This window comes from Symphalangus syndactylus, chromosome 6 (genome assembly GCF_028878055.3).
Source record: "Symphalangus syndactylus isolate Jambi chromosome 6, NHGRI_mSymSyn1-v2.1_pri, whole genome shotgun sequence".
Classification (NCBI taxonomy): Eukaryota; Metazoa; Chordata; class Mammalia; order Primates; family Hylobatidae; genus Symphalangus; species Symphalangus syndactylus.
This window is the reverse complement of record NC_072428.2, coordinates 22,513,818-22,536,105: the sequence shown is the minus strand read 5'-3', so window position 1 is coordinate 22,536,105 and position 22,288 is coordinate 22,513,818. Positions and strand designations below refer to the sequence as shown.

Sequence of the window (22,288 nt, the reverse complement as noted above, 5' to 3'; positions counted from 1 at the left end):
GGTGAAACCCCGTCTCTACTAAAACACAAAAAATTAGCCGGGCGTGGTGGTGGGCGCCTGTGGTCCCAGCTACTTGGGAGGCTGAGGCAGGAGGATGCTGTGAACCCGGGAGGCGGAGTTTGCAATAAGCGGAGATCGTGCCACTGCACTCCAGCCTGGGCGAGAGTGAGACTCCGTCTCAAAAAAAAAAAAAAAAAGCATGAATCAAAGGATGTTCAAAGGCTAAATTTTTGGAAAGTCTGAAACACATATTACAATTAATTACTTCAACAAAAAGCTCCTCATTAATTTTCCTTAAAATACCTTAAGACAAATCACAGCTTTTCCTCTGTATATACACTAGTTTTTTATGTCCAACTGTCAAGTTTTCTCTTGGGTTCCATGCCATTATGTCAGAATATTAACTCTAGTCAGAGAGGTCTATAACTAAAATGCATAATATTCTAAACCCATTCTACAATCCTGAAAATACCTAATGCATGCATTTATACAACCATCAGAACACATCTTAATGCCATATTTAAACACACGTTCTACTTACTGGACATTGGTAGAAAACTTCATTTTTGTTTCGGCCCTCTGCAGCTTCCACTGCTATGTACTGACTCAAACCAGTATGTATGCAAAAAGTTAAAGGGAGACAGTATTTCAGTCCCTGTCTCTGCTGGAATCCTCCGGCAGCTGTATCGACGTCTAACAAATCTTCAGAACGATAGTGATTAGACAGTGCCATGCTTCCCAATAACCTGAGGAGCATACAGACTCAAACATGTAATACACGGCAGTGCCAAAGAGCTGTGCTTCATCTTTCTGGTGAATAATAATTTCCCACTCACAACTTTATAAGTACTAATTAACATGACAATTCCAAATCAGGAATACCCAAAGCACTATAATTTCTAAATATTTAATTCAAACTCTTTTGATTGGAAAAAAGATTCTGATTTAAATTGAAAATTAATTAAATGTCTAAATGGCAATGCTTTAAAAAGAAATACAGTTTTATTGTTTTCAAGAATCTATCTTGCCATGATATATTGATTTGCTGGTGTTTTGCTAGCCATGTATGTATGGCCAATTTAATGTTTAAAGAAGTAAATTCTCTGATGCTTTTATCCTGATACAACCTTTAGCTTACTCTATGCAACCAGACAGTATAAATGTAAAGCAGCTTAAACCTTGTCCAAATTTTCAAAAACTTGGATGCCTGGGGTATAGCTTAATCTCATTAAATATATATATAACAATACAGGTATCAAGGGATTCCTTGATGAGATTCCTAAGTCTCAATGCTTGAGCCACGTATAGATAAAAATCCCTGTGTTGCAATTTATGACCTATTGGTCGTGTCGGTTCTGGGCAACTCTTCTAACAAAGTCCTCTCCTGTTTGCTCTTAAAATCTGACAATTTTTCAACTTTGTCAAGTTTCAGTTCAATAGGAAAAAATAGCCAATAATTTAGGGTCATCTAGTCCTGACTGACTTCTATGTCTGACCCATGCCTAATATTTGATTTCTTCCTTTTTTTTTTTGAGACAGGATCTTGTTCTGTCACCCAGGCTGGAGTGCAGTGGTTTACTGCAGCCTCAAACTCCTGGGCTCAAGAGATCCACAGCTCCCGAGCAGCTGGAGCTATAGGTGCATGCTACCAAGTCCGGCAAATTGTTTTTAACTTAATTTTTTATAGAGACAGGCAGGATCTTGCTATGCTACCCAGGTTGGTCTTGAACTCCTGACTTCAGGAGTCCTCCTGCCCTGGCATCCCAAAGAGCTAGTTTCAGGCATAAGCGACCACGCCCTGCCCCCAATATTTGACTTCTGAATACTACCTTGTAATCTCAATGTGATCACCTCTAGGATTGCCTGTACTCATTCAACCCCCATCTGAAATTGTAACAGAGCCTTGCATGATTCTTCACATACAAAGGAATACCAGGTTCCAATAAGAACAATGCAAAGTTCTCCTTAAATTCTTACTGGCATTTCATAAGCATAATGTCTCTGAAATAGCTTACTTTCATAAAAGTACAAAAGGAGTAGACCCATTCAAAGCATATGCCTTCTAAAACTGTGGGTGAATTTTGGTGACTACTGCATGGTCTACTTTTACCCAAAAGTTCCACAGTGTAAGGTGGATATGGTGGCTGGAAGGCTGAGGCAGGAGGATCCCTTGAGCCTAGGAGTTCAAGACCGGCCTGGGCAATATAGTAAGACCCCATCTCTAAAAATAATAATAATAAATAAGTAAAAATTTAAAATAATAAAAGTTTATAAAACAAATCTTCAAACAAAAAAAAAGCTGAGCCAGGCACAGTGGTATATGCCTGTAGCCCCAGCTACTTGGGAGGCAGACACAGGAGGATTGCTTGAGCCCAGAAGTTAAATACCACTAGCCTGGGAACACAACGAGACACCATTTCTTAAAAAAAAAGGCTGGGTGCGGTGGTTTGCATCTGTAATCTCAGTACTTTTGGAGGCTGAGGCAGGAATTGCTTGAGCCCAGGAATTCAAGACCAGCCTGGGCAACATGACAAGACCCCATCTCTACAAAAAATACAAAAAAGTAGCCAGGCATGGTGGTGTGCCTGTACTTCTAGCTACTGGGACAGCTGAGGTGGCAGGATCGCTTGAGCCAGGGGAGTCAAGGCTACAGTGAGCTGAGATCACGCTACTACACTCCAGGCTTGGGGACAGAGCAAGACCCTGTCTCAAAAAAAAAAAAAAAAAAAAAGTTCCACAATAAATACTTCACTTTTTAGAATTAAATTTTAAACAGGCCATTCAATTATAGGCTGTGTTTAATATGACAAAACAATTTTCTTTAGTGTATGCAGCTCTGGACAAATGATTGCTCTTTACATGTATAGTAGGTAGAATTTGCATCAAGCTCCCAAAATAATTTGCCTGGCCTGTAATAAGATACACATTTCAAGAGTTCTGAAGAATTTGGTTAAAATATATCGCACATACCTTTACTGTATGTCCCATCCCCCATCCCATACCAGACTTCATTTTAACTATACAAATATATTGATAGAAATTGTGTTTTTATGAGATATATTTATTTTGGTAAAATCTAATTCAAGCTACAGATTTTGTCTTACGGATTGCTATAAAGGAGAAAGAGGGAATTCCCATGCTTCCTTAATTTGTTAAGGGTAACTACAAATACAATTTATTTACTTTCATTCTAAAAAATAACTTGCATCATTAAAAATAACCAAAACATTGAATATCTTACCCAGGAACCACTAACTTCTGTCCATTGTGAATTCGGTATGAACATCGATAATCGTCAGGAAGCTTGCAGCCAATCTGCGCTTCCACAGCATCGAGGTCTTCCTCTCGAGCACCCTCTATAAAGGCACAAAAAAAGAGTGAATTGTGAAGAAACAGCTTTAAATCTAAGAAGAAATGCAATCTATCTGCTAACTAATGAAACAATCTTGGAGTGAGTGAATTCTGTCCAAAATATATGGCTGAAATAGAAGGAAATGAATTGAAAACTAATTTGAAGCACTGAGAAAGCAAATTTCTCAGTTTCTTCCCAACACGGAAAACACTGGCACTTAGTAAAACATGGAAAGTGGGCACCAATGAGATCCACAATAATGTTTTCACATTGTAACACAAACCCCTGAATTTCCTAAATCTAAAATATTCATACTGCTTTATTTAAAATAAAAAAAAAAAAACCCTGGAAGTTCTCTAAACTGATGTTATTTAAGAGTTTTAACATTGACTCTCAACGGGAAATATAGGACATAAGGTACGGGTTCATGTGTGAGGAGGCCATTAACTTGAACTCTATTTTGCATATTTGTAAACTTGCCACATATTCTAGCTTTGAGAAGTGGGAAATAATGACAAATACCAAGAGATGAGATCGACATTCAGCAGCAGCCCATCAAGTTGTTGGACCAAACCTCTTGCTGAATAGTGAAAACAAAAAATTGGCTTGAAGACTTTCGAAGAGTCACAACGGTAGGGGAGAGGGGTCCAGGAGAAGAGGGAGGCTGAGAGGTGAGCCAGGCATCGGAAGCCACCTTGTCTTTAGACAAGACAAGAATTGCTGTCAATTCTGAAAGCAAATATGAGGTTGAGTGGCCAAGAAGCTGAGCAAAGCTTTAGGCAGTACCACAGGGCTAGAGGGCAAAAAAACAGAGTTCAGGGTCCACAAAGGAGAAAGGGACCTGGTAAAACCCAAGGTTTTTGGGCTAGGATCCTGACTGACATCCTAGGAAAAAGGATGAACTGAAAATAAGACTAGTCCTCACAAAGACTAAAGCCCAGCTTTCAATCATATCAATCCCTGATTGCATTACAGTGATCTCCCCATTGACCAGCTGCTAGCCAAAAGCAAAAGTAATCTCTAGAAGAAAATAACATTACCCCAAAATTCAAATTATGTCTAGCAATAAATTAAAAACAACTAGGCCTATACAAAGACAAGATCTGACTAAAGAAAGAGGAAAAAATAGAAAATAGAACCAAATCCATAATACATCGTTATTGGAGTTAGTAAACATGGACTTAAAAATAACCACAACTGATACATTCAATGAATTAAATGAAAAGATGGAGCATTTCAGCAGAGAACTAGAAACTATAAAAATGAATCAAATGGAAATCTTAGAGCTGAAAAATGCAAAAACTAAAATAAGAATACACCAAAAGGGTTTAACAGTAAATCATAGTTTTAAAGCTAAAGAGGGAATTATAAACTGGAAGTCAGATCAGAAGACAAAAAGGGATGGAAAAACACAAAAAGAGCCTAAGACACACATTGGAGGACATGGCAGAAAGGTCTATGATACATGCATTGGAATCCCAGAGGGAGAAGAAAAGCAGAATGAAGTAGAAGCAGTATTTGGAGATAACAGCAGAGAATTTTCCAAAATCGATGAAAATGTCAAACCATGATTCAGAAGCACCATAAACCCTATGGAGAAAAATTACAAAGAAAACAGTTGTCTAGATACATCTTGGAAAACTGCTAAAATTGAAGACAAAGATAAATTTTAAAAGCAGCGTGGCAGGTGCAGTGAGGGTATAATTACCTTCAAAAGAGAAACAATAAGACTGACAGCTAAATTCTCTGCAGAAACAATAGAAGTTAGCTGGACTCAGTGGCTCATGCATGTAATCCCAGCACTTTGGGAGGCTGAGGTGGGAGGGTGGCTTGAGGCCAGGAGTTCGAGACCAGCCTGGGCAACATAGCAAGACCCCATCTATAAAAAAAAAAAAAAAAACTTAAAAATTAGCCAGGGATGGTGTGGCACCTGTAGTCCCAGCTACTCGGGAGACTGAGCTGGAAGGATTGCTTGAGCCCAGGAGTTGGAGGCTGCAATGGGCTATGATTGTGCCACTGCACTCCAGCCTGTGCAACAAAGCAAGACCCTGTCTTTAAAAAGAAAAGAAACAATAGAAGTCAGAAGAACGATATCTTCAAAGTGATGAAGAAAAATCACTGCTGACCAAAACCCTATAACCAGTGAATATATCTTCAACAATGAAGATGAAATAAATACATTTTTAGATAAACGAAAGAAAAATTCAGCAGCAGCAGTCAGTTAAAAGAAATACCAAAAGGAATTCTTCAGGTGGAAGGAAAAGTGATCCCAGATGGAAGCATGAAGACACAGGAAGGAATAAAGGGCAACCAGAAAAGATAAATAAGAAGGTAAGTCTAAAAGAATATTGAATATGTAAAATAAGAATGTTTTCAGGAAAATATGTTAAAAATCAAAATCACAAAAACTATAAATCAAAAGGCAGGCGGGAGGTGATTGGAGTTAAAGCATTCTAAAGTTCTTTCATTGTCCAGGAAGTGGAAAAAATACTAATTTACATTAGACTTTAAAAAGTCAAAGATGCAATGTTTTAATCTCTAATATAATCACTAAAAAAAGAAAGGAGAAGGGAATGGAATAAAACATAATTAAGAAGATTACAAAAAAGGAACAGTGAACAGGTGGGACAAATAGAAAAACAAACAGAAACATGGTATAGCTCAACTCAAACACATTAGTAAATCTATTAAATATGAATAGACTAAATAATCTAATGAAAAGACAAACTGACAGACCAGATAAAAACAAAAAATTATATACAAGAGATACATCTTAAAGTAAATACAGAAAACAAAGCTAGAGTAGCTCTACTAAAATCACATGAAATGAGACTTTAAGGCAAACAACTTTATTAGAGCTAATGGAGAACTTTTCGTAATAACAAAAAGGTTAAATTCACTACACAAATGTTACAATTCTAATTTTATGTACCTAATAAGAGCTTTAAAATATATTTTTAAATGACAACTAAAATGGGGAAAAGATATCTACAATCACAGTGGCTGTAGTTTTCTCCTGCTGTAATATTAGCAGCTTAAAGCACTTATTATTTCACAGTTTCTGTAGGTCAGGAGTCTAGATATGACTCAACTGGATCCTCTACTCAGGCCCCGCAAGGCTGAAAGTATGGCATCGACTGGGGCTGCTATCTCATCTTATGCATCATATGCTTAGGATCCTCTTCCAAGCTCACTGGTTGTTGGCAGAATTCAATTCCTTAGGACTGAGGCCCTGAGCTCCTGGAGGCCACCCACCATTCTCTACCATGTGGCCCTCTCCATAATATGCCAGTTCGCTTATTCAAAGTCAACAAGAGAGGCACACTGAATCTGACTTCTAGAAGGGCCCAGTCCCTTTTAAGGGCTCATCTGATTAAGTGGGGCCCAGTCAGGATAATTTGCTTTTTGATTAATAATTAACTCAAATTCAACTAATTTGGGACCTTAATTACATATGCAAAATCCCTTCACCTTTTTCATATAATATGATTTAATGGAAGAAAATCAGTTATTTTCACAGTACCACCTACACTCAAGGAGAGATCATTATACCAGGCCTGTACACCAGTGGGTGTGAATTTTGGGACTACCTCAGAATTCTGCCTACCACAGCAATAGATTTTATCATACTTCTTTCAATAACTAATAGAACAGGTAGACAAAATAAACAATTCAGTAAGAGTGTAGAAGATTTGAACAAGATTAACAAATTTTACCTAATTATATATACAGTATTGAACTCCATAACTGCAGAAAATACATTGTTTTTAAGTATACACAAAACATTTACCAAAATAGATCATATACCGGACCACAGAATAAATCCTAACAAATTTTAAATGACTGAACTCACATAAAGTATATCCTGTGATCACAGTGGAATTAAAATATAAATTATATTTAAAAGATTACTTTAAAAGTCCAAAATATTTAGAAATTAGGTAATACACTTCTATATCATTCATGGGTTAAAGAAGAAATCAAAGAAATCAGAAAATACTTTGAACTGCATGGTAATGAAAATACAATGTATTAAAACTTACGGGACAAACTAATGTGCTTAGTGGGAAATTTAGAGCTCTAAATTCATTTGAAAAAATAAGAAAGCCTGAAAATCTATGATCTAAGCAATGATCCCGTCAGGAAAAAAAAAAAATCAGAGTAAATTCAAAGAGAAGACATCAAAGAAATTAATGAAATAAAAAACAAACATACAGTAAAGGACTGACAAAGGCAAAAGCCAGCTCTTTGAAAAGATTAATAAAATTAATTCACCCCATCTAGCAAGATTGATGAAGAAAAACAGCAAAAATATAAATAATTAATATTAGAAATGGAAAAGGTGGTATCACCACAGATCCAAAAAGCATTAAAAAGATAAGAGGATATTATGAAAAACTTTATGTCAATAGATTTGAAAATAGATGAAGTGGACAATTTCCTAGAAAACAACTTATCAAAATTGACATAAGAATAAATAGAAAATCAAAATAGTCCTATATCTAATAAAGGAATTGGATCCATAATTTAAAACTTTCCTACAATGAAAACTCCAGAATTGAATGGCTTCACTGGTGCATTCTACTAATCATTTAAGCAAAAAATAAGACCAAGCTTACATAAACTCTTCCAGGGAACAGAAAAAGAGGCAACACTTCCCGACTCGTTTTATAAGGCCAGCATCATCTTGATACCAACACCTGACAAGAACATTGCAAGAAAGGAAAATTACAGGCCAAACTCTCATGAACATAGATGTAAAAATCCCAATAAAATACTAGCAGAGTATATCCAGTACATATAAAAAAGATAATATATTACAATCAAAGTAGGATTATTCCAGGAATACACAGTTGGTTTAGCATTCAGAAAAGCAATTAATGCATTTCACTGCATTAACAGAATAAGGAGAAAAATCATAAGAATCATAAGGCAGACAAGGCATTTGATAGAAATTCAATTATCAATTTAAAAAACAAAAACAACAACCCTCTTCCCAAACTAGGATCAGAGGGACTATCTTCAATCTGATAAAGAATATCTACCAAAAAAAAAACCCTATAGCAAACATCTTATTTAAAGGTGAAATGCTTAAAGCTTTCCCTCTGCAATCAGAAAGATAAGGATGCCCGCTATCCCATCACTACTCGTCTCCAACACTGTACTGAAGGCCCTCGCCAGTGCAGTAAGGCAAGAAAAAGAAATACGTGATATATGAGGCTTGGAAAGACAGAAATACAACCGTCATTATTCTACATGCAAATTAAAACCACCACTACACACCTGCCAAAAAGGCTAAAATAAAAAGAATGACAACATTAAAGTGCTGGTAAGAATGTAAACTGGTAGAACTACTTTCAAAAATAAACACCATCTTTTGAAGTTTAATATAAGCAACTCTATAACCCAGCAAACTCAATGCCAGATATTTACCCACTAGAAATATACTCATATAGACATCAACAATGTATATGAAAATTTACAGCATTATTTGTAATAGCCAGAAATAGAAATAACCCAAATATCCATTAACAATAGAAGGAATAGTCTACTCAGATAATGGAGTACTATACTGCAGCCAAAATGAACAAACTCTGTTACACTCAAAAAGATTGAATCTCACAAAGTAGAAATAATCCATACAAAATACTTAATCATACAACTTACATAAAGTTCAAAAAAGAAAACTACTCAGTAGCATTAACAATCAGAATAGTGGTTGCCTCTGTGAAAGAGGGAAGGACTATGAGGAGGGCTTCTAGGTACAGATAATATTCTACTTCTTGATCTGGAGGGTGTGACAATGGACATGTTTACCTTGTGATAATTCAATGAGTTGTGCACTTAAAATTTGTGCCTATTTCTGTATGCTAGTTAAAACCATTAGTGACAGCATGTACCCCTGGATACGTGATGAGAAGGGCACTTCACGTCTGCAATTATCTTTCTAAAAAAACATAACTCCAGCTCCAGTCTAATCATCAGTAAAATACCAAGATGAAGCTGATTTGAGGAACTGCAATTACTTTTGCACTAAACTAATACAAAATACCTGACAAGTACTCTCTCAAAACTGTCAAGGGGCTGGGTGCGGTGGCTCACGTCTGTAATCTCAGCACTTTGGGAGGCCTACACGGGCAGATCACTTGTGGTCAAGAGTTCAAGACCAGCCTGGCCAACATGGTGAAACCCTGTCTCTACTAAAAATACAAAAATTAGCCAGGTGTGGTGGTTCGTGACTGTAGTCCCAGCTACTTGGGAGGCGGAGGCAGGAGAATCGCTTGAACCTGGGAGGCAGAGGTTGCAGCGTGCCAAGATCATGCCACCGTACTCCATCCTGAGTGACCGTCTCAAAAAAAAAAAAAAAAAAAAAACTGTCAAGGTCATAAAAGACAAAGAAACTGCCACAGATCAGAGTACACCAAGGAGACATGACTACTAAATGCAACGTGGTATTCTGGACTGGATCCTGTAACAGAAAAAAGGACAATAATGGAAAATCGGGGGAAATTCAAGTGAATTTAGTTTAGTTAATAGTAGAGTTTAGTTAATAGTAATGTGCCAGGGAAGATGTTTTAGTTTTCATAAATGTGCCACAATGGGATATATAAAGGTAAAGGGTGAGGGGTGTATAGAACTCTCTGAACTCTCTTTGCAACTTTTCTGTAAATCTCAAATTACTCCAAAATAAAAAGTTCATTTAAAAAGAGAGAAATTTTAGTATAAAAGAAACGAAGCTGAATGGCAACCTGGACTACTGGATGAGGAAAGAAACTAATATATGTATGGTATGTGCCACATGTTAGACATTTAACATGTAACATCAAGAAACTAAGAATTTCTTGAAGAAGAGAGATAAAAATAGACATGGCAAAAAGAAAACTAAAAGGAAATATATGTTTACAATACAGTAAAATCAAGGTTGAAAGAGGTATCATAATAGAAGTTGGGAGGCAGAAAGACCAGAGTTAATCTTTGCTCTACTACTTTCACATAGTTTGTATATTTGCCCCCTCCCAAATCTAATGTTGAACTGTAATCCCCAATATTGGAGGGGGACCTGGTGGGAGGTGATTGGATCATGGTGGTGGATTTTTTCTCATGAATGGTTTAGCATCCTTCCCTTGGTGCTGTCCTCAAGATAGTGAGTGACTTCTCATGAGATCTGGCTATTTAAAAGTGTGCTGTACCTCCCCCTCTCCCTATTGATCTTGCTTTTGCCATGTGACACGCCTGCTCATACTTTGCTTTCCCCATGAGTAAAAGCTCCCTGAGGCCTCCCCAGAAGCAGATGCCGCCATGCTTCTTGTACAGCCTGCAGAATCGTGAACCAATTAAACCTCTTGTCTGATAAATTACCCAGATTCAGACATTTCTTTATAGCAATGCAAGAATGGACTAATACACACTGACTGCATGATTTCTGGCAAGCTATTTCACCTCTTTAATCCTGTTTCTTCATCCTCAAGAGGGGGATAATACCACCTACCTTAGAGAATTATAGTGAGGATTAATAAAGTGCTTTACTAGAACTCAGTAAATATTTATTTACTTTCTTTTCCCCTTAACCTACTCTTAGAAGGAAACAGTGAAACAGTAGGAGCCAAGAAGCCTAGAGTAGAGTTGTATCTTGGTCACTAGTGTGATACCTTGCATGAGTCACTTAACTCTCTGGGTATGTTTCTTCAACTTACTAGCATAAATCAGGATGGGCACATTATAGCCCACACTCCAAATCCTGGCCTGCTGCCTCCTTGTATGAATAAAGTTTTATTGGAATACAGCAACACCCATTTGTTTATGCATCATCTTTGGCTGCTTTTCCACAACACAGCTGAGTTGAAGAGTTGTGACAGAGACCATGTGTCCCACAAAGCCTAAAATTTTACTCTCTGGTCCTTTGAAGAAAAAGTTTGCCAACCCCTGGTCTAAACAGTCTCCAAGGTGCCTTCCAACTCTAAAATTCTAAGCTAAAACTTAAGGTGAATATGAGATTTGAAGATATGTGACAACAATATATCTTAATGTCAAGATGCTCCATAAAAATTTCCCCAAGCCCAATGCCTATTTGCTTTCTGATTTTCCTTTTTATCTGCAACCTCTATAACCTTGCAATTGAATCAGACTGTGGCAGCTGAGGTGAGCAGCTAGGTTCCTGACCTGGTTTTAAAATTCATAAGCCTAGGGTTGCAAGCATCCCCAGCACTGCAGACATCCAAGAGCCTTTATCCTATTCCAACTCATGGCAAAGCCCCAGAGAACTGGCACTGTAGAGTAAAACAGGAGCTGTCAAGGAATTATCTGACAACCTCACCTCCAACTGATAGGTAGTACAGGGAGCCTGGAAATACCAAAATTCATGCACCAAAAAAAAAAAGGAAAAGAAAAACAAGCAGCAGCAGCAGCTGTTACATATCCTTAGTTTTATCTTCTTGATAGCTCTGAGCCTAAAAGCAGAACCATATACCATATCATATTCCAAATGTCCTAATATTTAAACTAGCTCTTCTAGTCCAATACACATTCTAAGACATTCCAAACATAACAGGATAGGTCCTGTCTCCCTTCAGTCAATGTTAAGACCATAGCTCTGGAGTCAGCTCTATATCCAAATCCTGGTTTTGCCTTTTCCTTTGTGATGGTTAAACAACTTAGTTTTGTTTTGTTTTTTTGAGATGGAGTCTTGCTCTGTCGCCCAGGCTGGAGTACAATGGCGCAATCTTGGCTCACTGCAAGTTCCGCTTCCCGGGTTCATGCCATTCTCCTGCCTCAGCCTCCTGAGTAGCTGGGACTACAGGCACATGCCACCACACCTGGCTAATTTTTTGTATTTTTAGTAGAGACGAGGTTTCACTATGTTAGCCAGGATGGTCTCGATCTCCTGACCTCGTGATCCACCCGCCTCGGCCTCCCAAAGTGCTGGGATTACAGGTGTGAGCCACCGCGCCCGGCCACAACTTACTTAGTTTTTCATGCCTTGGGTAATCCACCTATAAAATGAGAATAGTAATTATTTATCCCATAGGACTTTTGCAATTAAATGGAGTAATACTCAAGAAATACTTAGCCAGTGCCTAGCTTTGTGTTTAATTAGTAATAGCTACTGTAAGCCGTTACCTTATCATCACCAAATATCTATTTTCAGATTTATTTTCCTCTTGAAATATTCAACCCTACATACCAAGTAAATAGTATTATTCATTTCTTCTAAGAAAAGAAGCTATTCAGAATATTAATCAAGGGTACTTTCCTTCAAAGCTCTACTCCTTCTGCCAAATCATTCTTTCTTCTACCTCTCTAGCAATTCAGTTGCAAGCACCTGGTCATGCAACCATGATTTGTATGAAAGTAATATTTGCATGGGAAATTAGAGAGGAAACACAAAATGCAAAAGGAATACTGTTTCAAAAGAGTCTTTAGTTCTAAAGGGAAGAAAATATTTGAGAAGAACTGATTCCAATTTTAGCTCAGCAAAACCGAACATCTATACAATGCCTTTCAGTGTAGAAATCTGAAAAAAACTTGGAGGGTAAAGCAGGTAAGTGGCAATCTATCTACAATCTGTCTATTTTCATAATCATTAATTAAATCAAATTAATGGAAATAGCTTAATATTTCTTGCCAAAATTGGACAATAATGGTGTAATAGAAACAGCATATTCTGGAGTCGAACAGACCTCAGTTCAAATCTTAGTTCTACTATTTTGTAAATGTCAAAATAAGGATAAAAGTTTTCCTTACTCTACTAGGCTGCTCTAACATAGGTAAAGACCAAGGGTCTTTCTGAATATTAGACTATCAAACAAACATTTACTTGTATTGAAAATAGGAAATAGTATTGATACAGTAGGCAAAATTTCACAATTAAAAAAAAAATCTTTTAAAAGAAATCACCATACTTATTCTCACACAATCTTAGTATTACTATTTCTTAATAGAAAACAAATATAAGGATAAAAGTTCAGCTTTCCCTTCTGATAAATAACCATGTGGGTCCCAAGGCTGAGAAAAAACAGGGTAAGCACTAGACTGAAGGTCCTACTTCCATGGCCAAATATGAACAGTAAATCACAGACAAAGTTGGGTTAACACAGTTGCATAGATGACAGAGATTCAAAGTTATTTAAACTAACCTATTTATACTAACAGTAATGAAAACAGGGAAAGGGACCCTGCATTCCCAGTACCTTTCAGAGATAAAACCATCCGAGGACACCTGGGCTCCAAATATTTCTTGAGATCATCCCAGGCCTTTTTAATAGCAGCATAATGGTCAATGTATCTTCCTACATCAGAGTAAGTATCTATGAAGAGAGATTTCCAGCACTGATTCTTCTGTGTTTTCTCTTCCCTAAATAGATGAAAAACATGAGATTTAAAATCTTTTAAAGTAATATTAGCATGTATTTTAGATACCTACAACATATAGGAACTTGTACTTTTCCCTTCCTTTTCATTATATTTTAGCCACAAATGAAGATCAGATAGCAAAAAGTGATACATACATGAAAAATTTTTAACAAAAGTTACTACTGACATGGTGGAATTGTTAGGCATTCATTTTCTCCTTTTCTTTCTACTTTTTTTTTCAGTTTTCTAATCTTTAATAAAATATGAATAGTAATAACGTATAAATTTCAACTTACTCTTAAAAATATACCAATTATAAACTTTTAAAAGCATCACGTATTGTTTTAGGGAATACTTTGAATCTTGTGATATAATAATATTAATCTAACCATATCTACACTGAATTAGTTGAGAATCATAGAACATGAAAGTAATTACATGATTCAACATTCCTATTTAGTAAAATTCCCTAAGCATTTATTGAGTGTCCACTTAGCCACTGAGGATATAAAAAAATAAGGCACATTTTTTGCCTTCAAAAAAGGTAAGAGTCTAACCAGGGAGAAAGAATGAAGTATAAAATTAAGAATCAGAAGTGATAGAGGGTAAGGCAGCCACAGAGGGCCTTAAGGTAACATACTAACCAGCTTAGTAAGAAAGGCTTGGTAAGCCTTTGTGATGAATGTAGAAGGAGGGAGAGAAGTGGGGAGAGAGAGAGAGACACGCCTAGGATGACTTCTAATTCTGATTTGGATGCCTGAGTGGATGATGCTGCTATGAAGACTGGGAATGCTGAAGGACAGGTTTAGGAATGGGGAAAAGAACAATTCACGGTGGGTTTTTTTTGTGTGTGTGGGGGTAGGAGAGGGAAGGGGAGCATCTTTTTATTAATCTAAATAATATACACATAGATTATTAAAACTAAAAAGTACCAAAGAACTTACGATGAAAAACTATTCTCCTGTTTTAAGTCCAACTCCTTAAAGGAAAGCTTAGGTATTACTAGAAGTTACCTCTATAGTTTTAAATGTTTATGCCTCTAGTTCTTGATTTATCAACTTCACATGTATCTACTGATACCCTAAAGAGAAACACGGGAAGATCTAGCAATACTTAAAATTCCCCTTACCCTGTTCTTTTTCCTCCCAATGTTTGATAGCTCTGTTATTAATTTTCACTTCTGTCTAAAGCTTGCAGCTTTAAATAATATGCTTAAACCTCTGCTTCTTACTTCACCAACTTTAGTCACTATCTGACTCCACTCAATCTAAGAAAAGATATTAGCATTCCTACTCATTTCTTCCACCTTTCTCAACTCCCACTTTCTGTCATCTGTACTGTGATTCTGTCAAATTTGTTAACATTTACTGAATCCAGTTAATAAGTGTGGGACAGCCAATAGAAAGGTCCAGCAGACAGTTGTGCAAACAATTCTAGAGCTCAGTGGGGAAGTCAGGGAGGGAGATTCAGGTTTGGGAGTTAGGAGCATGCAGATAGTCACTATAAACGGCAACAATGCATGCAGTGGAGCTCAGCGAGGGAGAGCAGCAGTGGGCTAAGGACAGAAACTTGGCGAATACCAACATACACTAGCAAGCATGAGAAGAGCCACCAAAGGAGATAAAGAGACAAGGGTTAGAGAGGAGAATCAGGACAAACTAGTGTTATGGAAGAAGCCAAGGGCCAGTTTTTGGAAGTACATATTCCTCAAATACTCACTCAGATATCAGCCAGTATTTTTTGCAATGTCTTCTCCACAGCGGATCATGACTTGATAGCTGGCTAAGTCTTCGACTGACATAACAACAGCTGGCAGTAACCAGATTCACCGATAGTATTAAAAAAAGTAAGAAAACAATTTAAAAATAAAGATTAAAATATTCATTGTTAAGTTTTGTTTTATGCCTTTTGTTTCTCTTATTTTTCACTTATTACCCTTATAATTACAAAACTATTTTCTAAAACCTGTTTAACATGTTAAGTAGTATAATTGCCTTGTTAGTAGTGAAACTGAGTTCACATATAAACCCTGAAACACCTACAATTGTAATTTTTCACAAAAATATCTACAAACCATATATGCCATTGGAGTTAATCTCAAATCAAGGAGTTGTCCTATGCTTATTATCAGGACAATACTCATTTCTACATATAGGAAGAAAGTTATTTAGTCATAAACAAAGGGACTTGGGGTTTTTTTCCCAAGATCTGTAAGATGTATGCTACTAAATACACAGACTTTCTATTTTTGTTCTTTAAAGTTTTTTACTTAAAGGAAAAAAGTATTGCCACAAAAACCATGTTTTCATTAAAGGAACTACTGGAAAGTCCACCTATAGAGGGTGCCTGAATCATAACAGTTCTGATTCAATAGTCATGGCTACACAAGTTATCAGCTGCCCCAAAACACTGAATGTTAGAAGCAAATAAATTTCTTACTATATAAACATTTCTAACACAGCAGTGTTGCAATCCTGTAAATCCTACCCTACATAATTAATTTGTAAAAAGAATGAACCTAAGATTAGGACTCTATCCTTTCCAGAGAGAAATTACAAGTTATATTAACAGAAAGTAGGTATTCAAAGATCTCACTTGGGCAATAGCTAATCAACAGAATCTTAAATCACATCAGGTTTGTCAAGGCCATGACTAAGGTGTGTTAAAAACCAATCTATAGTAAACAAAATCGCCTTTGTTTGATTTTCAGATTTTACAGAAACATCATCCTCATCCTTTTCTGCCAAGCTCAGGAGATGCCCAAATTAACTTTTGTAAACATAGGAATCCCTCCAGTTTTGTGCATTCAGTTTCCATACCCTCTTCTTGATTCCTGTCCCTCCACTGCCCTAGGAGCTAAACAACATAAAAGAATCCGGAATATGCATGAAAGATGAATTCAATGCACATCGAGAGTGAAAACTACTGTTCTAGAGATTCTGATCCAGTTGGTTTGGACTGAGATCTGTACCTCAGGCATCTGTATGTTTAAAAAGTGCCACAGGCCATTCTGATGCACAGGTCATTCTGATGCAGTGTGGCATTTATTCACTCCATTTCAGAATACATCACTCTGAAATGGAGAGGGTATCAGATCATCTCAATTCAAACTATGCAACTGATGCTACATGATTCCAGTGTACTAATCCAATCCAACCCAATCCAGTTCAGCAAATACATACCAAAAACTTCAGAGCTTATCACTAGACTAGACCCTTGACAAAACTGGGCTGTATGGTGCAGGAAAAAAGCTGCAATACACTGGATACTTTTCTGTAGATAAAATTCAAATGGTATTCAACTCAATTTATTTCCACAGACATTTACAGAGGGACCATGTCACTTCTGTTTAAAATTGTGATTACTACCTAAAGCATTTAAAGTAAAATCTTACCTCCTCACCTTGGTTCCCAAGGTCCTGCATGATCTCACCACCCTCATCTCATCACTGTCTGACTCACTCCCTACCTCCAGCAACGCCAGCCTTCTGTATCTTCCACCAGGCCATGCTGTTGAACAGTACCGTTCAGCAGTCCCGTCAACCTCTGAACATACTTTTCCCTCTGCCAGAACTGCATATGCCCTGCTTCATATATGGCAGCTCCTTCCGACTGGATCACCTCTCACTTCCTATTCCTTAACAGAGCAATCTATTTCCTTCACTGCACTTAGTACCTCTTGCAATTTATGCGCTTGCCCACTGGACTGTAAGCTCCCTAAGAGTTGCCTTATCTGCGTTGTTCACTACTGTACCCTCAACACTTAACAGACTGGCACATAGCAGGCCCTCGGGGAAAAAAAAATCTTTGAGTAGGAAGATAAGCAAGGCAGTCCTTACAATCAAGAAGCACGCCATCTACCTGACATGGCAAATCAATTCTGCAGGAAGAAGGTAGAGAGGGCATCTTCTCCACCTTGCCAAGTTGAGAAGACGTAGGCAAGGCATTCCAGGCAAGGTCGAGAGCTTGAGCCACAGGAAAAAAAAAAGAAAGTGCAAGTGTGTTGTATGCTGGCAGAGGTCTGATTTGGCTAGAATGGATGGTGCAAATGTGATAGTGGAGGAGAAATAAGTCCTGGAGGACCTTAGATATACAAGCCAGATGATAAGAGCTTTCAGTGCCCCAGAAGTTTAGGTTATAGTCTATAAACACAGGGGTGTCGCAGGTTTTAGGGAGAATGACAACCAGATGTGTCTTGGAAAGATCATTCTGGCAGCAATCAAAAGTTGGAGACTGTTAGTTAAACTGTAAGTATTTTCTAGAAAAATAAAATTGCTAGCAGGTACAGGTAGCGACCAGTACAGGTAGTGACCAAAAACTTGAGGTATCTCTCTATGACCACTTAGCTAGGCCAACTCCAAGAAATCTGTATTTATAAAAAGACCTCTAATAACACAGGGCACAATCATCAAATGGCTAGAATCTAATGGTTAATCCAAAACACAAAACAAATCTCGCCCACCTATCCTAAGAGGGCGACTTTGCATCCTCTGCAGATATATACGGTAGCACAGGAAACTCACAGCCATGCCACCCCCTGTCAAGGGTGTAAACAATCCTGACAGCTGGGGGGCGGACTGGCAGCGCCATTTCTTCCACCACCCCAGACAGTCCCAAGTTCTGAAGAAACTGAGCACTGAACCACCCTTATCAGCAACCGGTGTTTATTTCTGGAACAGATGCTAGTAATGTGGGAAACCCAAGGTGTCCAGGAGAGAAGATAGTCACCGATATGGCATCACCGGAAGTCAGTACCAAAACATAAAATCCAACATCGAACCGTAAGGAGCAACGCTGACAGCAAAACAATTCTCACGCATTGAAGTCCGAAAGTGAGCCCTGACAGCGATTCTGGCGCTGGGGAAGTCGCGCCAGGGGAGTAAGGGGTTGCCTATCTTCTCTCGCTCGCCCCACCTGCCCACGCCGGCGCCAGACTCCGCAGGCCCCGGACCCAGCAGAGAAGAGCGCCTGGCCGGGACAGGGGCTTTTACACAGCAGCAGGGACTGACCCCGACCGGGCGGGCACCTGCGGGGCCAGAGGGGGTCCGCGGAGCGCGGCGGTGCGGCACGAGGGCCACTACCTCCTTCTCTTGCAAGTGGGCCTCGCCCAGGCCTGGGAGAGATCTCGTCGCTTCTCAAACCTGGGCCCAGGGCGGGAAGAAGACTCAGGGCAAGGCTCTTTCCGTCCCCGTCTCGCCCTGGTCCCCGGTGGCTCTGCAGGATGAGGGCGGCCCTGGCGTCACCTTCTGGTGTCGCGGAAGCTCGGGTCCTGTCAGCGGCCCCGACCCCCTTCACCCCTGCCTCACCGCCTCCTCTCCCCATGCCCCCACCCCTGCCATGCGTGTCGTCCCATTACTTGATTAGGTCCCGATAGTCCAAAAAGGATAAGATGAGGAGCAGGGGATCGGTGGGCAGCGACTCTAGGGTCAGCGGCGCCGTCTCGGTCTCCATGGCCGCCATCTTGCCAGGCCCGGTGCAGGTCTGGCCCCGCCCTGGCCCCGCCCCTGCCCCGCCCCCACCAGCGCCCGAACCGCCCCCAGCCGCTCTCACAGGTTTGTTATGTAACCGCCGGGCCAACCCCGCCCTCAGGGCGGGCTGAGGTGCGGCTCCCCGGAGACCCCGCCCGCGAGCCGGGAGCCAGCGGCGCAGTGGGAGTTCAGCCCGCTTCCTTCGCGCTCCGCGTCAAATCTCTCCAGCTCTGTTCTCGCATCCCAGTTCGTAAACTTGCCCAGCCCGGGACCCTTTTGTTGCCAAATCTGCCTCGGTCTCCCCAACTCCTCCTGCGAAATTTTACACTCAGTATGCGGGAAGCCTCGCTCAAAATCTGATACTCCTCCACGCCCTTGGTCCCCAAATCCATTCCTTCTCTTTGTTTTCCAACCCGAGAACCCCTTGTTTTCCCCGCTCAGCCTTCCCCACCCCACTTGTCCCCCGCACGCAGCAGGGCCGCTCAGAGACTTGTCCAATCAGCAGGAGCAGAGTTGAGAATCAGCCAGGGACGCCAGCTGAAGGCCCTTCTCCCAAATTAAGGAAATAGTTGTTGAGGGCTTAACTTCACGCCCCTCCCCGCCTTCCTAAGTAAAATGTGTACAGGGAGTGAGTCTGAGTCTCAGCCGCTGTCCCTTAATTTGGTTATCGTGGCTATTTTCAGCCTATTAGGGCAATGCAAAGGGTACAGTGTGGATTTTTTCCAGCTTTAAAATTTATTTTGGCCAGGGTTTAGATCCCGCAGAGTTAAGTATCCCGCGTGTGAAGGGATGAACTGAGACTCCCAGAGGGCATAACTGATGGAGGCACGAAGATGTTTGCTCTTCAGCTTTGCCGAGGTGATATTAAAATGAGAGTGGGGGAAGTATAATGGGTCCATACATCACTTGCCTGATTTCTTCTTTTCCGTTGCTTTTCCAAAGGTAGTATGGTGTAAGGGGCTTTGGGGAATCCAGACAGACCTGGACTTCACACACCTGTCATTTATTCCACTACTAGTGAAATGCTGGCATAGTTATGCCTAAGTTTTCTGAGACTGTCGCTCATCTCTAAAACCACCCCTCCTCTGGTGAACTAAGGATGGCGATAATGCTTTATGTAAAGTGCCTGGCCAGATACTCAATAAATGTTAATTTTCCAAGCTTATACATGCATCAGTCCCTAAGTTCTCCAAACATTTCCATATTCTGGAGAAAGTTTCTCTCAATTATTTGGAAGAGTGGAAGTGATATGCCCCGCCCCCCAAAAATCCATTTCCTCCATTCTTCATACCATTAATGTCTTCTATTTATGGTTTTGCTTAATAGTTATAACCCCTGCCACCCAGCCGACAAAACAGAACAACAGCAACAAAAAATTCTGCCTACATCTCTGTGCTTCCAAATTGTTTATGCATATGCTTAGAAGAACATTTATTGAATTGGATTTCAAGTACTTGTTCTGTGTCTCTCTCGTCAAACTGTAAACTCTTATTCTGACTCATCTTTCTAATTCAGGGCTTAGGAAGGTATTCAAAAACTAGAAAGTTTAAATTCAGGTTGAATGGATGAATGAAGACAGAATAATCATTTCTGTTTACAAGGGAACCGTACCTTTTTACATAGACAAATGCTTATAAAGGTATTTGATCCTGATTTATGTTTGTCTCCATTTTCTCCTTCAGATGGGCCACCTGTTTTAAATCCAAAAGCTGGTAGGAGTTTCAGGTACACACTGCATTTGCTTCTGCTGTCCTATTGCACTTGGACTTGGTGCAGCTATGGACCTAATGCAGAAGACAAGGAAAGTATGAAGCTACCAAACTGTCAGGGCCAGAACTAAGGTGAGGCAAGAAAGCTACTTGCTTGGGGCACAAATTTAAGAAGAGGTGCCAAAAAACTGAATAATCAAATAAATAACATTTTACTGCAATATTTTTAAAAATAAAAATTAATGCAAAAAAACTCACAGTGAACAAAATACCAAAATCTTAAACAAAAACAGGATCCCACAGTGCCATGTAAGCCATATTAGAGCCTGATGCAAAAAGAAAAAACTGCACACTGCTAAATACATGCTTTTTATGATTTTGTTTGTTTGTTTTTTGAAACAGGGTTTCTCTGCTGTTGCCCAGGCTGGAGTGCAGTGACATGCTTTCGGCTCACTACAACTTCTGCCTCCTGGGCTCAAGCGAATTTCCTACCTCAGCCTCCTGAGTAGCTGAGACTATAGCTACACCACAACACCCAGCTAATTTTTGTATTTTTAGTAGAGACGGGGTTTCACCATGTTGGTCAGGCTGGTCTTGAACTCCTGACCTCAAGTGACCCACCTGCCTCAGCCTCCCAAAGTGCTGGGATTACAGGCGTGAGCCACCGCATCTGGCCAGGTGGAAGACTTGCTTCTCCCATGTGGCTGGGCTTACAGCTTCTGCCATGCGCCCTCAGCCCCTCTTTTCCAGGCTACTAAGCCCTGCCATTTCCTACCTTGCAAAGTGCCATCCGGTTGCCATCCCCTGCTGCACTAGCCCAGGCCCCTCTGGAGAGGTGGCTTTGGCTCAGCCTCCACTTTTCTCCCCAGCATGGAATGAGGCATGTGGTAGAGGTTGGGGGAGCAGTGCAGGTAGGCAGGACCCAGGAGAGCCGTTCCTGGACCAGGGCTTCCTATTGCCCTTCCCCCACCCCTGCCACCCTGCCCCCAATACTGGCTGGAAAAGGGGTAGGTAGGAAGAGAGAGTCCAGAATTTGGCTATTCACATCCCCAGGGCTAAGCTTGAGGGCCAGGGTTTGGGCCTGGGTGGAAGAAACAGTCCCTCCAAGTTTGCTCATTGTTTTGGAAGCTGGTTTCTAAAGAGTTTCACTAAAATAGTATTTGCTTATCATTTTAATTTCTATGGTAGATCAGAAAGCACAAGGTTCTAAGGCCAGGCGTGGTAGCTCACGCCTGTAATCCCAACATCTTGGGAGGACAAGGTAGGCAGATTGCTTGAGTCCAGGAGTTCCAGACCACACTGGAGAGACCCCGTCTCTACAGAAAAAAAAAAAAAAAAAGCCAGGCATGGTGGTGCATGCCTGTAGTCCCAGCTACTCAGGAGGCTGAGGTGGGAGGATAGCTTGAGCCT

At 39.9% G+C, this 22,288-nt stretch overlaps 1 protein-coding gene and 1 long non-coding RNA gene across 5 annotated transcripts in view; one reads left to right on the top strand and one right to left on the bottom strand.

The window, feature by feature from the left end:
* FBXO3 (F-box protein 3) overlaps positions 1 to 19,231 on the bottom strand; it is a 33,788-nt gene extending 14,557 nt beyond the window's left edge. For 2 of the 4 annotated variants that reach the window (XM_055281982.2, XM_055281981.2), the window contains exons 1-5: positions 19,058 to 19,231; positions 15,422 to 15,511; positions 13,540 to 13,703; positions 3,242 to 3,356; positions 542 to 746 (exon numbers count right to left, since the gene is read on the bottom strand). In XM_055281982.2, the coding sequence (XP_055137957.1) occupies positions 542 to 746; positions 3,242 to 3,356; positions 13,540 to 13,703; positions 15,422 to 15,511; positions 19,058 to 19,161 (678 nt within the window). In that variant the 5' untranslated portion in view covers positions 19,162 to 19,231. The remainder of the gene's footprint in view (positions 1 to 541; positions 747 to 3,241; positions 3,357 to 13,539; positions 13,704 to 15,421; positions 15,512 to 19,057) is intronic. The other 2 variants (XM_063641025.1, XM_055281984.2) reach the window with 1 other exon arrangement.
* Positions 19,210 to 20,334, top strand: LOC129484259 (uncharacterized). The gene is made up of 3 exons (XR_008658396.2): positions 19,210 to 19,415; positions 19,918 to 20,027; positions 20,112 to 20,334. It is a non-coding gene; the product is annotated as an uncharacterized lncRNA (long non-coding RNA).
* The last annotated feature ends 1,954 nt before the right edge of the window (positions 20,335 to 22,288 follow it).